This window comes from Oncorhynchus tshawytscha, linkage group LG31, assembly GCF_018296145.1.
Source record: "Oncorhynchus tshawytscha isolate Ot180627B linkage group LG31, Otsh_v2.0, whole genome shotgun sequence".
NCBI classification, from domain to species: domain Eukaryota; kingdom Metazoa; phylum Chordata; class Actinopteri; order Salmoniformes; family Salmonidae; genus Oncorhynchus; species Oncorhynchus tshawytscha.
The window spans coordinates 8,903,516-8,921,118 of record NC_056459.1 but is presented as its reverse complement, the minus strand read 5'-3'; the positions used below and the strand labels follow the sequence as shown (position 1 = coordinate 8,921,118).

The window sequence follows — 17,603 nt, the reverse complement described above, 5'->3', positions numbered from 1 at the left end:
TAAATCCACTTCAATCAATGTAGATGAAGGGGAGGAGACAGGTTAAGGAAGGATTTTTAAGCCTTGAGACAATTGAGACATGGATTGTGTGCCATTCAGAGGGTGAACGGGCAAGACAAAATAAGTAAGTGTCTTTGAACGGGGTATGGTAGTAGGGGCCAGGCACTCTGGTTTGAGTGTGTCAAGAACTTAAATGCTGCTGGGTTCTTACGCTTAACAGTCTCCCGTGTGTATCAAGAATGGTCCACCACCCAAAGGACATCCAGCCAACTTGACAGAACAGTGGGAAGCATTGGAGTCAACATGGCCAGCAGCCTGCCCCCGGTGGTTGTCAGAAGCTGAAACCACTCACATCATTAACAAACATTTTTGAATGGAATTCACATTTTCATTCTTTATCTTCCTAAAAAGCTTACATGAGTAGTTACTGATTATTTTCCCTGCTCTGAAAAGAACAATCCCTGGACACCAATTTGAAATGTATTGTCCACTTTAAGAATGAGGCAATCCCTCAAACAACAATGTCACATTGAATGTGTGTGTGTGTATATGTATGTGTGTGTGTGAATGATTTGTACTGTATGGAACAGGTCTGGAGAAGTCATGCTAACTCTACTGAATCCAGTTGTAATTCAGTCCAATGCTGTGAGTCTGACTCAAAAAGTTAGTCATTTTAAAGCCCATCAGACATGTATCGTGTTTAATTTAAGAACTCCCCAGTGTGCTTTTAGGACAGGAGGATGGAGTGACTCAAATGTACGCAGAGTTTCTCATCTACAATTCATAACTGTACTTGATGAAAATGTACCTTATTACTGAGTGAGTTCTGTTCTCTCTCTCTCTGTCCATCGCTCACTCACTCTATACCTCTATCTCTCTCTCTCTAACTTTCTGTCTGTCTCTTTTGTTCTTTTTCCATTTAACTCTCCCTATATCTATCTGTCTCATGTCTCAATACTTATTTCCCACCTATCCATCTCTTCTTTCATTCGCCCTGCAGTGCCACTGTCTGCTCCTAGGAACCTGAGAGTGTCGGAGGAATGGTACAACCGCTTCCGTATCACCTGGGACACGCCCCCATCCCCCACTATGGGCTATAGAGTCGTGTACAAACCCATCACTGGTATGTACACACACATTCATGCCCCCCCCCCACCACAAACACACACACACACACAGTACTGGTTATTTCTAAAGACAGCCCATCTTACCCACATAAACCCTACATTATCTATTACTACTACTACTATTACTACTACTACTACCATTACTACTACTACTATTAATATTACTACTAGTACTACTACTATCAGTACTCCTACTATTACTACCACTACTAGTACTAGTACTATTACCACTACTACTACTAATATTACTAATACTATTACTACCACTACTATTACTAATACTAATATTACTAATATTACTACTACTACTAGTACTACAACTACTATTACTACTACTATCGGTACTCCTACTACTACTACTATTACTGCTACTACTACTAATACTATTGATACTACTATTACTATTACTGCTACTAATTTTACTACTACTGCTACAGTATTGCTATTATTACTACTATTATTACAACTACTACCATTAGTATATTACTACTACTACTATTATCACTACTAATACTAGTACTACTGCTATTACTACTATTACTAGTACTACTACTACTACTATTGCTACTATCACTTTTACTACAACTATTACTATTACTGCTACTATTACTATTGTTACTACTACCACAATTACTATTACTGCTACTACTACTATTACTACTACTACTAATACTATTAATACTACCATTACTAGTACTACTATTACTATTACTACTATTGCTATTGCTATTAGTATTTTACTACTACTACTATCACTACTAGTACTACTACTACTATTACTACTACTACTACTACTACTACTACTACCATTACTACTACTATTAATATTACTACTAATGTCACTACTATTACTAGTAATAATACTACTATTACTACTACTATCAGTACTCCTACTAGTAATATTACTACTAGTAATACTACTATCAGTACTCCTACTACTACTATTACTACCACTACTAGTACTAGTACTAATTACTACTACTACTACTACTATTACTAATACTATTACTACCACTACTATTACTAATACTAATATTACTAATATTACTACTACTACTACTACTAGTACTACAACTACTATTACTACTACTAGCGGTACTCCTACTACTATTACTACTACTAATACTATTAATACTACTATTACTATTACTGCTACTAATTTTACTACTACTGCTACAGTATTGCTATTATTACTACTATTATTACTACTACTACTACTACCATTAGTATATTACTACTACTACTATTATTACTACTATCACTACTAATACTAGTACTACTACAACTATCAGTACTCCTACTAATACTATTACTAATATTACTATTACTACTACTATTAGTATATTACTACTACTACTACTATCACTACTACTACTATTACTACTACTATCACTACTACTGTTATTACTACTACTATTACTACTACTATTAGTATATTACTACTACTATCAGTACTCCTACTACTACTACTATTACTACTACAACTACTAGTGCTATTACTAATATTAGTACTACTATCAGTACTCCTACTACTACTATTACTACTATCACTACTATTACTACTATTATTACTACTACTATCACTACTACTACTATTACTAATATTACTGCTACTACTACTGCACACACACAGTGAAAAAGTGCATTAATCATTCAATATATTTTGTTAACTACAAAGGATAATCGTCTGGGCCCCCTTCTACACTTGTGATCCTATTCACATGTGATCTGTCCAATTCATCACCTTCTAAACACAAAATGCTTATTAACAAGAGAAATACCTATCATGTTATTGATAGGATGCCCTCTGGTAGAGGGCAAAACCGCATTGACACAAAACATATTTAAAACTTTCCACACATTTATGTCTAAAGCTGTTTTCTGACTGACAAGCGACTACACTCAACTCAACGTCACCCTTAATACGATGCAGTATTCATGAAATTCATGCAATCACAGACAGCTGAAAAAAAATCAATAATGTTTCAAATGCTCCTTAGGCGAGAGTAGCCTACGAGTTCTGCAAGCAGTGTGCTGTAGTATGTGTCGTAGTGAATGTGAGCTGTCTCTCTCTCTCACACACACACACACACACACATACCTCTCTTCTTCATAGCTCCGGGACCTGCTTTGGAGACCTTTGTGGGCGAGGACGTGAACACCATGCTGATCCTGAACCTGATGAGCGGTACTGAGTACGGCGTCAGGGTCATCGCCTCCTACACTACCGGCTCCAGCGAGACCCTCACCGGCAAGGCCAGGACATGTGAGTAGACTAGCCCCAGGTAGAATGGGATTTGAGAATGGATACTTTGCATAATAAACAGTTAATGAATCGATAATTCAACTTATTTAACTTATTTAACTCAGCGCCTCCAGGTAGAACGGGACTCCAGAATGGACACTGTGTATACTGTAACTGCATAATTACTTACTTACTTATCCTCTTCATGCCTACAGAACATAACAGACCTTTATACTAAACAGTTTAATACTTACTACAAGATTTTTGGTCACATTGATCGCTCATCAGAAACAAGACAATATACATCAAATAATGACATTTTTAGATATTATACCACTTTCATTAGTCATCATCTTCTTTCCAATCCAATGTAAGGTTGAGTTAGACCCCTCTCTACATTTACCCAGAGTGATTAGGGTTCAGTGCCTTGCTCAAGGGCACGTCAACACATTTTTCACCTATTTGGCTCAGGGATTCGAACCAGAAACCTTTCAGTTACTGGGCCAAAGCTCCTAACCTCTAGACCACCTGCCGCCCCTGTAGGTTGACTGGAACTGTCTGAGTCAGTGTGAATTATTGAGTAGCATAGCTTCACTCCAGCAGAGACTGAAGACGCCACAATGATATCAAGTGGCCAGGCATGCGTGCCTAATGTAGTACCAGTGTCAGCGACTCAGCACTGTAACAGAGATCATTGTCTTATTAGAGCTGGCAGCTCCCAGATAATCAGATTGTAGGGAGGAGTGGAGACTAGAGACTCGCATTAGTTTGTGTTAAGACTACGCTATCACCTTGTGCATAATAATTAAGCAAAGCACGCTTGGGTAGCGCGCGATTTTGAAGGGCATAGATAGCAATATAGCCATCAGTATAGGGGTGTCTCTTGGGTGGAGTTTGATGCCTGACTGACATACAGTGAGCATGTTAATGAACACGGCACTATAATAAGAGAAAATGGGGATGGCTCAATGTCATGTTCAAGATCTCCTTGTCTTACTGTTATTTTTAAATATAGTTGTGTTGTGAAAGTTAATGAATGGCTATATTTTATGTTATGTAGTATGTAACGCAGTCTACCTTAAACATTGTGAATTTAGTCATATGCATTGTGAAATTTGCATGTTCCAAGGTATGCAGATGAGATTATTTACCAAACAGTTGTGGTTAAATTTGTTTTTGTGACTCTCAGTACAAAACATGGACAAAATTTACTCCCCAAAACACTATATCCACCAATTTTTCACATTTGTGTTTTTTCCTCAGAAATGATTGCTTATGGGTACTTTCATGTGTGTGTAAAATATAACTGTTCTCAGATTTTGATGCATATATTTTAAATGTGTAGTAAAATGTTTGTTTTTTTTGCAGAACGCTATATATCCATTGTTTAGCTGGATGCAATGTTCGCATCCTATATTAACTGTGATATGTGGTTGTCTCCCTTAGCTATTGTAAGATAAATGCACTTACTGTAAGTCGATCTCGATAAGAGCTTCTGTTAAATGACAACAATGTCAAATGCAAATGTTATACATACAAATCTCATATTACTGTATTGAGTTATTATTATTAGTTTAAAATTTAAATATTGATGTCACAAATGTATAATTTGTACATTTCTTTGTTAAAAATGTAGTTATTTGTTACATTTGACTCTGTAAAACATAGCTGTACTACTTATTTCTCTGAGAGTGAGGCGGATATATAGCATTTTGCAAAAAAACATAATTATTTGTCTCTCTGAAATGAAACCATCAAGTGATTTTAAACGAATACATGTGTGTCATTGAACAACATGCCATGATTAAATAGTGAAAAAACATACCAATCTTTTTCATATTTTCTTTAAACAATAAAACCTAATTTACTAACATTTCTGAAATTGGATATGTAGCGTTTTGGAATGACACTGTACTGTATGTCCCACTGAAATATTCAAACCCATAGCAGCACGCAATAATGAGATTAAGAAATGCATGCATATATTTGCATAAATGGTTTGTACTGTTGATCGTTAGGAGTAACATACCGGCACCATATTTCAACTCTCAAAATAACTTTTACGCAATGAAAAATGCATGCGTGGGTTACGGAAGCCAAGGCTCCATATATTTAGAGTCCAACTCAAATGGAGACATATGCTGTGTGGCGATAGATGTACTGCCTGACGGTAAATGTCTGCTCGGTATTGTTAAGGATATGCAGGTCTTGTGCTGTATCATTTTATCACTGGTGTTTTTACCATCACTGCTCTGGTTAAAGTCAAGTCACGATGACAAGATTACAATCCAATATGTTGCAGTATAGCATTACAGTCTACTGGATACTGATCCACAGACATGCTTTTCAGTATTAGGCCCGTTGTGAAATGGGTTCCAGTATGATATGGTGGATCTGCCACATGCAGGACAACAACAAAGGAGTTGGCTCAAGCAGAGGCAGATCTGGCATCCATGCGCACACTATGTATCTCCTTCAGAGGAGTGGTATGGTTTCCAGTGTGATGTGGTGGATCTATTACAGCAATAATGTGCCTGTCTCTCTCTGTCACAGTGTACCTTGGAGTGACCAATCTGAACACCTACCAGGTGAGGATGAACAGCGTGTGTGCCCAGTGGGGTGCCCACCACCACGCCACTCTGTACCGTGTGGTCATCGAGTCGCTGCTCAGTGAGTACCAAGCACCACACAAACATACACTATTATCAACTTCCCTGTGCCTTTTGAACCAACAACAGTTTGTTTACGGTATTGAGCTTACTAAAAGCAAGTCATTTGTCGTGGCAGGAAAATATCCACACCCTCTCCTTGACAGTATTTTTATTTTTTATTTCACCTTTATTTAACCAGGTAGGCTAGTTGAGAACAAGTTCTCATTTACAACTGTGACCTGGCCAAGATAAAGCAAAGCAGTGCGACACAAACAACAACATAGTTACACATAAACAAACGTACAGTCAATAACACAATAGAAAAATCTATGTACAGAGGAGTAGGGAGGTAAGGCAATAAATAGGCCAAATAGGCTAAATAATTATAATTTAGCATTAACAATGCTGTGTGCAGACTTACACTGTACAGTACAGTATATGCAACCAAATCCACATTGGTATTCCCACACACTGACACAGCCACTCTAGTGGAAGGAGGTGATTACCATGCGGCCACACGTCTCCATGTGGATAAGGCTGTCAGCTCACCCCTAAAATCCACATGTGATCCCGGTCAGGAATTATGCTCCTGGCAGGGAATCACGGTTGGGACACGGAAGCCTGCCAGGAGGAGGATTCACTTGTAATCCTGACAGAGATTTCACACATCCCAACATAACTGAATAAGGAACTGGGGGATAGTCATTTGTAACATTATTCAAATGCTGTGATATACCATGTTATTGTCACGGCAGATTTCCTTCTCTTCCTCTGAAGAGGTGAAACAAGGATCGGACCAATATGCGGCGTGGTAAGTGTCCATGGTATTTAATAAGAAAACTCAACATGAACACAAATACAAAACAACAAAGTGAACTGGCAATGAAACAGTCCCGTGTGGCACAAACACTGACACAGGAAACAATCACCCACCAAAATACCCAAAGAACATGGCTGCCTAAATATGGTTCCCAATCAGAGACAACGATAAGCACCTGCCTCTAATTGAGAACCAATCTAGGCAACCATAGACTTAATAGACTTAAGCCCCATAAACAAACAAAACCCCTAGACAAGAAAAAACACATACAGCACCCATGTCACACCCTGACCTAACCAAAATAACAAGGAAAACAAAGAACACTAAGGTCAGGGTGTGACAGTTATATTATATACAGTATAAAGCATAAGATATAACATCAGTAGGACAGACTGTACAGGTTTGGTACAGGGGCTAGTATTTGGGGTTAGAGTTTTGGTTTAGAGTCATATACAGTACAGTAGGCCTACAAGGCTTTTAAAAAGGTGAGCTGATTTGACATTTACATATCCTATAGTTAAAAAAGTGAACGATGGCTAGCGAAGTGTGAGTGGGGACAAGATATACAGTGCATTCGAAACTATTCAGACCCTTTGATTTTTTGTATGGTTAAAGCCTATTTCGAAAATTGTTTAAATAGTTTGTTTCCCTCATTAATCTACACACGATACCCCATAATTACGAAGCAAAAACATAAAAAACTGCAATCACATTTACATAAGTATTCAGACTCTTTACACAGTACTTTGTTGAAGCACCTTTAGCAGTGGTTACAGCCTCGAGTCTTCTTGGGTATGACACTACAAGCTTGGCACACCTCTATTTGGGGAGTTTTTTCCATTCTTCTCTGTAGATCCTCTCAAGCTCTGTCAGATTGGATGCTGAGCATTGCTGCACAGCTATTTTCAGGTCTCTCCAGAGATGTTAGATCGGGTTCAAGTACGGGCTTTTTTACCTGGGCCACTCAAGGACATTCAGAGATTGCGTTGTCTTGGCAATGTGCTTACATCCCCACAGCATGATGCTACCACCACCATGCTTCACCAAAGGGAAGGTGCCAGGTTTCCTCCAGACATGACGCTTGGCATTCAGGCCAAAGAGTTCAATCTTGGTTTCATCAGACCAGAGATTATTGTTTCTCATGGTCTGAGAGTCTTTAGGTGGCTTTTGGCAAGCTCCAAGCGGGCTGTCATGTGCCTTTTACTGAGGAGTGGCTTTTGTCTGGCCACTCTACGATAAAGGTCTGATTGGTGGAGTGCTGGAGAGATGGTTGTCCTTCTGGAAGGTTCCTCCTTCTCCACAGAGGAACTCTAGAGCTCTGTCAGAGTGACCATCGGGTTCTTGGTCACCTTCCTGACCAAGGCCCTTCTCCCCCGATTGCTCAGTTTAGCCGGGTGGCAAGCTCTAGGAAGAGTCTTGATGGTTCTAAACTTCTTCCATTTAAGAATGATGGAGGCCACTGTGTTCTTGAGGACCTTCAATGCTGCAGACATTTTTTTTGTACCCTTCCCCAGATCTGTGCCTCGACACAATCCTGTCTCAGAGCTCTACGGACAATTCCTTTGACTCATGCCTTTGTTTTTGCTCTGACATACACTGTCAACTGTGGTACCTTATATAGACAGGTATGTGCCTTTCTAAATCATGTCCCATTAATTGAATTTACCACAGGTGGACTTCAATCATGTTGTAGAAACATCTCAAGGATGATCAATGGAAACAGGATGCACCTGAGCTCAGTTTCGAGTCTCATAGCAAAGGGTCTGAATACGTATGCAAATACGGTATTTTTGTTTTTTAGGTTTAATACATATGCCAAAAAATTCTAAAACCTGTTTTCACTTTGTTATTATAGGGTGTTGTGTGTAGATTGCTGAGGATTTAAAAAAAATGTAATCCATTTTAGAATAAGGCTGTTACGTAACAAGTGTGGGAAATGTCAAGGGGTCTGAATACTTTCCCAAGGCACTGTACTTGTTATGCGGATGACCGTAATTGCACCTCATTTTTGAAAATGTTAGGATGAGAAAGAAAAACAATTGGGTTTCTTGTTCAACGTGCTCTGACAGGGAGTTCCAGACACTTTTGTTCCAGATTGTAGTTAGATACTAGATACTGAATTTGCATCGAAGCAGCACATTATTAGGCAAAACAATTATATTCAGGAAAAGATTCTAGGAGCCTTTTACCTTCTAAGTAATAATTATCACTTCACAGACGTGAGACTTCCAACCAACTGTCAGTGTGGGTGGGTGTCTGGAAGTGAAATTAAACCTGATGTCAAAGTGAGAGTTTGCTACTCAGTCAGTGCCGTAGTCCTAAATAGATATTTAAAGTTTATGAGAAGTTTTAATGCCCTCAAATTGGTCTAAATTCCATATTGTATGCCCTTCCATAGGATTATACGAAATAAGTCCTGAATTAATGAGATAACCTGGCATTCATCTAATTCTAGCCAATTAATGACATCCAATTAACAATTTCTCCTAATATACATTTAACATTTAGTGGGACTTATGCAACAGGTGGAATATTTGTCACGATCGTCGTATGGAGTAGACCAAAGCGCAGCGTGGTGTGAATGCATAGTTTAATGGATGACGAAAAAACACGAAGTACACTGAACAAACTAACAAAACAACAACCAGCCGTGACTGCTAATGAACACTGTGCTAACATGCAACATAACATAGACAATAACCCACAAAATACCCAAAGAAGATGGCTACCCAAATATGGTTCCCAATCAGAGACAACGATAAACACCTACCTCTAATTGAGAACCAATCTAGGCAACCATAGACCTACATAAACACCTAGACGGAAACAACCCCATAAATCTACAAAACCCCTAGACAGTGAAAAACCCTAGATGAGACAAAAACACATATACCACCCTCGTCACAACCTGACCTAACCAAAATATATAAAGAAAACAAAGAATACTCAGGTCAGGGCGTGACAATATTTCAGTTATAGAACATTTAAAATGTCTATGTCACATCAATGCTGTGTCGATCCAAATATGAGTATAATCTGTCAGATAGGGAAATAATGCAAGCAATTCATCAAGTTTAACACTGAGACCAAAACTTCATTATTATCATGTAGCGTTTCACACATTGCAATTTCGCAGCATTACCTTTGGGAGCTCCTGAAATATTACATCTATCAGCCGGCATTAGGCCCAAATTAGGATTTATGATGGCTAGATAAATATATAATTACCCAGAGAAAATACCACCTCGGTGTATGTTGGAAAATGGCTTGAATTGAGGCCTTAAGGGGAACGTTCCGAAATAAAAATTATGGGGTGAGAAATGAGCCCGCCACCTATACAGGAGACCTAATAATGAGATTCTATTCAGATTAAGGCCACCGCTTGGGTTGCCAGATTTTTGAATAACCCCCACAGTTTGTAAGAGGCACAGGTCTTGATACATGTTTAAGACACAGCTTTAGCATGTTCAATAGGTGCTAATACTGTGTGCATATTCAGCTCTGTGCTTTTTGATGACTTAATACAGTGTTAGACACAGTAGTCATTGGAAATTACTGAATAGGATGTGTTTGTAATGAGGCTGTTACTTTGTCAGAATCTCCCCACCTTTAAGTTCTATGTATTACTCGGCTACATTGTCAGTGATGACAAAATATGCCAACTGTACCCTGGTATCATCTGTCATTATGGCTGTAATAATACTAGTCCTCCAATTCAGAAGATGCTTCACTTGTGTCACGCTCAGATATTGATATTTACTTGATGCTTAAAGGGATACTTCGGGATTTTTGCAATGAGGCCCTTTATCTACAGTGCATTCTGAAAGTATTCAGACCCCTTGCCACATTCGTTATAAGGATCAGACCAAGGCGCAGCGTGGTATGCGTACATTCTTATTATTTAAAGAATGAAACACTGAACAAACTAACAAAATAACAAAACAAAACGTGAGGCTATACAAACGAGTGCTGACAGGCAACTACACATAGACAAGATCCCACAAACACCAAAGGGAAATGGCTACCTAAATATGATCCCCAATCAGAGACAACGATAAACAGCTGTCTCTGATTGGGAACCATATCAGGCCAACATAGAATTACAAAAACCCCTTGACCTACAAAACCCTAGACATACACAAACCCTAGACAATACAAAAACCCTAGACAATACAAAACTAGGGTACCCACCCTAGTCACACCCTGACCTAAACAAAATATAAGGAAAACAGAGACATCTCAGGTCAGGGCGTGACACCCCTTCACTTTTTCCAAATTTTGTTTACATTGCAGTCTTATTCTAAACTGGATTAAATAAAATACAAAATCTCATCAATCTACACACATTATCCCATAATAAACAAAGGGCAAACAGGTTTTAATTTTTTTATGTAAATATATTTAAAAAAATGTTTACTGAAATTATTTACATATTTATTCAGACCATTTGCTATGAGACTCGAAATTGAGATCAGGTGCATCCTGTTTCCATCATTGAGATGTTTCTACAACTTGATTGGATCATTCTTAAATGGAAGAAGTTTGGAACCACCAAGACTCTTCCTAGAGCTGACCGCCTGGCCAAACTGAGCGATCGGGGGAGAAGGACCTTGGTCAGAGAGGTTAAATGCGGTGGTTCACACTTTTAGTTTTGCGCGAATGCTTCCATCTATCCACGGTGTCTGGTTAGGGTAGGTTTTAATAGTCACAGTGGGTACAACTGATTTGCCGAAAGGAGGTCGGGGGGGGGGCCTTGTAGGCATGTCAGAAGTTGGAGTAACAGTGGTCGAGTGTTGCAGCAGCGCGAGTACTACAGTCGATATGTTGATAGAACTTCGGCAGCGTTTTTCTCAAATTTGCTTTGTTAAAATCCCCAGCTACAATAAATGCGGCCTCAGGTTATGTGGTTTCCAGTTTGCATAAAGTCCAGTGGAGTTCTTTGAGGGCCGTCATGGTATCAACCAAAGATAATACGGTGATAATACGGTCCGCATTTGCTTGTGAGGTATGTTATCACAATTACACCATCGTTAATCATGAAACATGCCCTTCATACAGTATATCCCGAAAGAGCCATGTTTCCATGAAGCAGAGTATGTTACAATCCCTGATGTCTCTCTGGAAAGAGACCCTCGTCCTGAGCTCGTGAACTTTATTATCCAGAGACTAAACATTAGCGAGTAATATACTCGGAAGCGGTGGGTGGTGTGTGCGCCTCCTAAATCGGACTAGAAGACCACTTCGAGTACCTCCGCCGGCATCGTTTTTGGTCAGTTTCTGGAATCAGTTAAATTGCCCTGGGGGGTGCGAACAAAGGATCTGCTTTGGGAAAGTCATATTCCTGGTCGTAATGCTGGTAGTGCTGGTGAGTTACCACCGCTCTGATATCCAATAGTTCTTCCCGGCTGTATGAAATAACACAAAACATTTTCCTGGCTAAAAATGTAAGAAATAATACATGAAAAAAACTAAATACTGTAAAGTTTCTGATAAGAGAATTATGTTCTCCATGTACATAAGCCAATTTAATTATATTACTCTCAGTCTGCAAACCAGAATTTGTAAGATCCTGGTCGAATGAAACAGACGGAGGCCCAGCTAAAATAGTCAAAAAGGTTTATTCACGGGAACGTTCTGGCGTGCACAGTACAAAGCAATTCATTTTATACTGATTTCATACGCATGCACACACATACACACAACCATACGCACACACATACACACAATCAGACGCACACACATACACACAAACAGACGCACACAATGTCCTGCTACGCACACACTGTCTGTCTCACTACCCAGCCGACAGAGGTTAGTGACCTTGTCCTTGAGACGTACTCCCCGTTCTCTCCCAAATCTCTAGTCAGGTCAGCACCGAGCTCAGACAGTCTGTGTTTTAAAATACCATAAAGACATATTGTTTTACCCTAATTCTGACTAGGACTACACATTTATTGACTATGATTTTATACGTTCTAATTATTTCCATACAATTATATGTTTCAGGGCGGAATATTCTAATCATTCAATTGACAGATAATTCTCAACTAACAGTTTCCTAAGAGCAAGAAGCGAGGCAGCCCTCTCTGTCGGTGCCATCTTAGATACCCAAGAAGACTCGAGGCTGTAATCGCTGCCAAAACTTTTATTTGCAAACATTTCTAAAAACCTGTATTTGCTTGTGTGTAGATTGATGAGAAAAAAACGACCATTTAATCTGTTTTAGAATAAGGCTATAATGTAACAAAATTTAGAAAAAGGTCAAGGGGTCTGACTACTTTCCGAATGCACTGTCAGATGTTATGTCTCTGTGTCCAGTATGAAGGAAGTTAGAGGTAGTTTTCCGAGCCAATGCTAGCTAGCGTTAGTTCAATGACTGAAATGTCTATGTGTATCTACCAGCTTGCTTTGCTAGAGACCCATAGACTTCCACTAATTTTGTTAACGCTAGTTAGCATTGGCTCGTGAAACTATGTCTAACTTCCTTCATACTGGACACAGAGACATACATTTTTTATCCACGAGTTCATCTGACTCTGAAAAAATAGATAAAGGGCCTCTGCCAAAATCACGGCGTATCCCTTTAAAGAAATATGGTAGACCCAAACCCTGGAAGAGAGGTTGTACAATAGAATGTGGACATCTTTGAATTGGAATTCTAAGAATTGGAATTCATGACATACATTTCTATGGTGAACATGCTCCTGCTAATGACAACAGCATTGATTGTGATGGTAACTAGTGGTAAACTATGTACAGTATGTGATGGTAATTCTGTCTTCATTTTAGATGGATATAAGCAGGAGGCAAGACTGGGAGGAGGAACCACCCGGCACTGCTTCAATGACCTGACAGCTAACATGCAGTACAAGATCAGTGTGTACGCCCAACTCCAGGATACAGAGGGACCTGCAGTCTCCACCACAGAGAAGACCTGTAGGTGTTATCTTCAACAGCTGCTAGTGTACACTCTACGATAGCCCTACAACCGACTTGCTACTATGCTCAGAAAGGTTTCTTACGATATTGTGACAATATTGTGACAACATATGTTCCAACATCACCACTGTAAAGACCTGTCGCTGTCGCCCAGCCTCAACATTCTAGCTTAGGGGTTGGCAACAGGCAGCTCGCAGGCCGTAACTGGCACCCAAAATGTATTTTGGCCCCCCAAAGTGTTTAGTAAAAAAAATTAAAGACTGTAAAATCACCTGCTAAAAATGTGTTTAATTTACGAAATCTATTCCTAAGTATCCCCGCTGTCTGGGTAGGTTCCTTGTTTCTTGTCCATCATTGGCTTATTGGTGAAATCAGCAGTCAGACAATATCTTCTTTAAGCAAATCAAATCAAACTTTTATTAATGCAATTGCAGACAGAAGTTGACAACGGAAACACAGCACGTACTGTATGTTTCAGAGTAAGTTCTGCAAAATAAAACATGTCAAAGTTGCTTTAATATACTTGCAGTCAACCCCTAGTGATGTAACCGCCTACATCAACACCTTCTACTCATGAGACCAAACCCATGCATATACAGTTATACAAACTTGCAGGGGAAAACAATAGTCCAGTGTTTTCTAAGGGCCCGGCAGTAATTTTCGATTCACGTGTGGCTTACAGTGGTATGTCTGACTAGTCTCTTATCTATTTACTCTCCTGCAGGGGTCTGTGTCTTATCTCTTTTAGACTTGACGCGCTTTCTCACAGACACCCAGTTTTGACCGCAATGGCTCACACATCTGCTCAGACCGTTTCTATAAGAGGCAGAGACTAGAAAAGAACTGTGGAACAGTATTAGATGTTATAATGGATATACAGTGGGGCAAAAAAGTATTTAGTCAGCCACCAATTGTGCAAGTTCTCCCACTTAAAAAGATGAGAGAGCCCTGTAATTGTCATCATAGGTACACTTCAACTATGACAGACAAAATGAGAAAAAAAATCCAGAAAATCACATTGTAGGATTTTTAATGAATTTATTTGCAAATTATGGTGGAAAATAAGTATTTGGTCACCAACAAACAAGCAAGATTTCTGGCTCTCACAGACCTGTAACTTCTTCTTTAAGAGGCTCCTCTGTCCTCCACTCGTTACCTGTATTAATGGCACCTGTTTGAACTTGTTATCAGTATAAAAGACACCTGTCCACAACCTCAAACAGTTACACTCCAAACTCCACTATGGCCAAGACCAAATAGCTGTCAAAGGACACCAGAAACAAAATTGTAGACCTGCACCAGGCTGGGAAGACTGAATCTGCAATAGGTAAGCAGCTTGGTTTGAAGAAATCAACTGTGGGAGCAATTATTAGGAAATGGAAGACATACAAGACCACTGATAATCTCCCTCGATCTGGGGCTCCACGCAAGATCTCACCTCGTGGGGTCAAAATGATCACAAGAACGGTGAGCAAAAATCCCAGAACCACACGGGGGGACCTAGTGAATGACCTGCAGAGAGCTGGGACCAAAGTAACAAAGCCTACCATCAGTAACACACTACGCCGCCAGGGACAAAAATCTTGCAGTGCCAGACGTGCAAAAGAGCAGAAAAGTAAATAAATAAAAACAGAATGGGGATGAGGTAGGTAAAAATGGGTGGGCTATTTACCGATAGACTATGTACAGCTGCAGCGATCGGTTAACTGCTCAGACAGCAGATGTTTGAAGTTGGTGAGGGAGATAAAAGTCTCCAACTTCAGCGATTTTTGCAATTCGTTCCAGTCACAGGCAGCAGAGAACTGGAACGAAAGGCGGCTAAATGAGGTGTTGGCTTTAGGGATGATCAGTGAGATACACCTGCTGGAGCGCATGCTACGGATGGGTGTTGCCATCGTGACCAGTGAACTGAGATAAGGCGGAGCTTTACCTAGCATGGACTTGTAGATGACCTGGAGCCAGTGGGTCTGGCGACGAATATGTAGCGAGGGCCAGCCGACTAGAGCATACAAGTCGCAGTGGTGGGTGGTGCGACATACAGTACTACTACAACCAACTTGCTACATACTATTCTCACAGCATAGTTACAACATTGTCACAATGTTGTGACAACATCAGTCCACAGGAAGCTGATAAGAAGCCTAAGAACAATTGACACATTCCTCAACATGGACAAAACACTGAGAACATACTTGTACTAAAAATGATTCCCTCTAGACTGTAGCAACATTCTTAGAAGATTATCCAAACCAAACATACAGCTGCATGATTTACAGACAATCACAACATTTTCACAACATTATTAGTCTCCTGTGAGGCACTTTAATTCCTCCCTGCACTGTCGGAACTAGAAGCACAAGCATTTCGCTACACTCACATTAACATCTGCTAACCATGTGTATATGACCAATAATATTTGATTTGATTAGGAGTGAATTGCGATTGGGTCTGTGGCCAACTCACAACAGTAATCAAGGCACTCTGTCCAACCGACCAGGCATTTGTTTGCATTGAGTTGATTTACGTTGAGTTTAGACACCAATTTATAGCTTTGTTTTGATACAGATTACAGCTTAAAGGCCTTTTTAAATTGCCCAGCGTTTCCCCAGGCTGCCATCAAAAGTAATTCCCAGTTTGAGGTAGCTGAATTACTATGGCGATAAAGTCTATGTGGTTTTCAGCAGGGTTTCTGAGCTAGAAAAAAACAGGACAATTCATTTCAATTTGACTTACCGCTGCTGGTAGTGATCAAGCTAGAAAATGACATGGGTAACTTAATCATAAACTCAGCATGCTTCTAAGCATAAGCTACCATCTCAGATTTACTCTCTTAATTCCTTCTGATTCTTCTACCATCCGACTGATTATATATATTATGTTTGATGGTAGTATCAATGAGGGATCTTCTGTGTGAGGATTTTTTTTTTACTATAAATGAAAGTCTCACCAAGCATGTTTGTCAGGTGAGGTGACATAGACATGTAATAAGGATGTTATAATGATTTGTGTGTGTCTTATGTCATTGCTTTCATGCAGTCCCTGTTCCCACCCCGGCACCCACCAGACCACCCACCACGACCGCTCCTCCCAGTATACCCTCAGTCAAGGAAGGTAAGACAAAAGGCCTGTTGTTAACAAATACCTGTGGGCCCTATTGGGGTAAAGGGAACTCATACTGTCCACCACCACTGTAAACATCTACCTGGGTGGTGTATCGTAGCCATTTTGCACCCGAATGCTCACAAGTCACCAGGCATTGGCGAACATATACTGTAGAGATATCCCCTATGGTAGATTATCTACACATGTATTTGTGTGCAACTCACTTTGAGTGGCATTAACCTTAACATAATTTTGTCTGGTGCTCAAGGAAATTCGAAGGGCTTTGGCTTCCAGGCAATGCCCCCAATGGAATAACTAGCACTAGCGCAGTCAGGACTAAAGATATTGAAGGTAAATCAGAGAGCCCTCAGAACAGGCAGTTACCATGGAAATCACTCTGTCAAGTTGCTGGGTCAATTTTCAACCGGTCCCTGACTGACATTCAAACGTCAATTTGTGAATCTAATATAAGTTCATATACGCAGTGTCTATTGCAGTCATGACTACAGACATCTTAAACGATAGTAAAGCTGTTTAATGTGCTTTTGGAATAATCACAAATCTTTTCAGACTCCCAAAAATGGTCCCATTATGAGCTTTTGAGTCTGAGATAATACTGTAAGCCGGAACTTGTGTTACAGTCTTGTATCAAGTCAGAATATTTCAAGAGTTTACAATTCTCCAACAAACACATGCAACATAATATTATCTGAAGATAT

At 39.7% G+C, this 17,603-nt stretch overlaps 1 protein-coding gene across 4 annotated transcripts in view; it reads left to right on the top strand.

Annotated features, from left to right (window-relative positions):
- The window catches only part of LOC112233333 (collagen alpha-1(XIV) chain-like), a 99,682-nt gene that overhangs the window by 45,873 nt on the left and 36,206 nt on the right, over nucleotides 1-17,603 (top strand). For all 4 annotated transcript variants that reach the window (XM_042310026.1, XM_042310024.1, XM_042310023.1 and 1 more), the window contains 5 exons: nucleotides 1,001-1,123; nucleotides 3,244-3,393; nucleotides 5,926-6,042; nucleotides 13,633-13,779; nucleotides 16,819-16,893. In XM_042310026.1, the coding sequence (XP_042165960.1) occupies nucleotides 1,001-1,123; nucleotides 3,244-3,393; nucleotides 5,926-6,042; nucleotides 13,633-13,779; nucleotides 16,819-16,893 (612 nt within the window). The remainder of the gene's footprint in view (nucleotides 1-1,000; nucleotides 1,124-3,243; nucleotides 3,394-5,925; nucleotides 6,043-13,632; nucleotides 13,780-16,818; nucleotides 16,894-17,603) is intronic.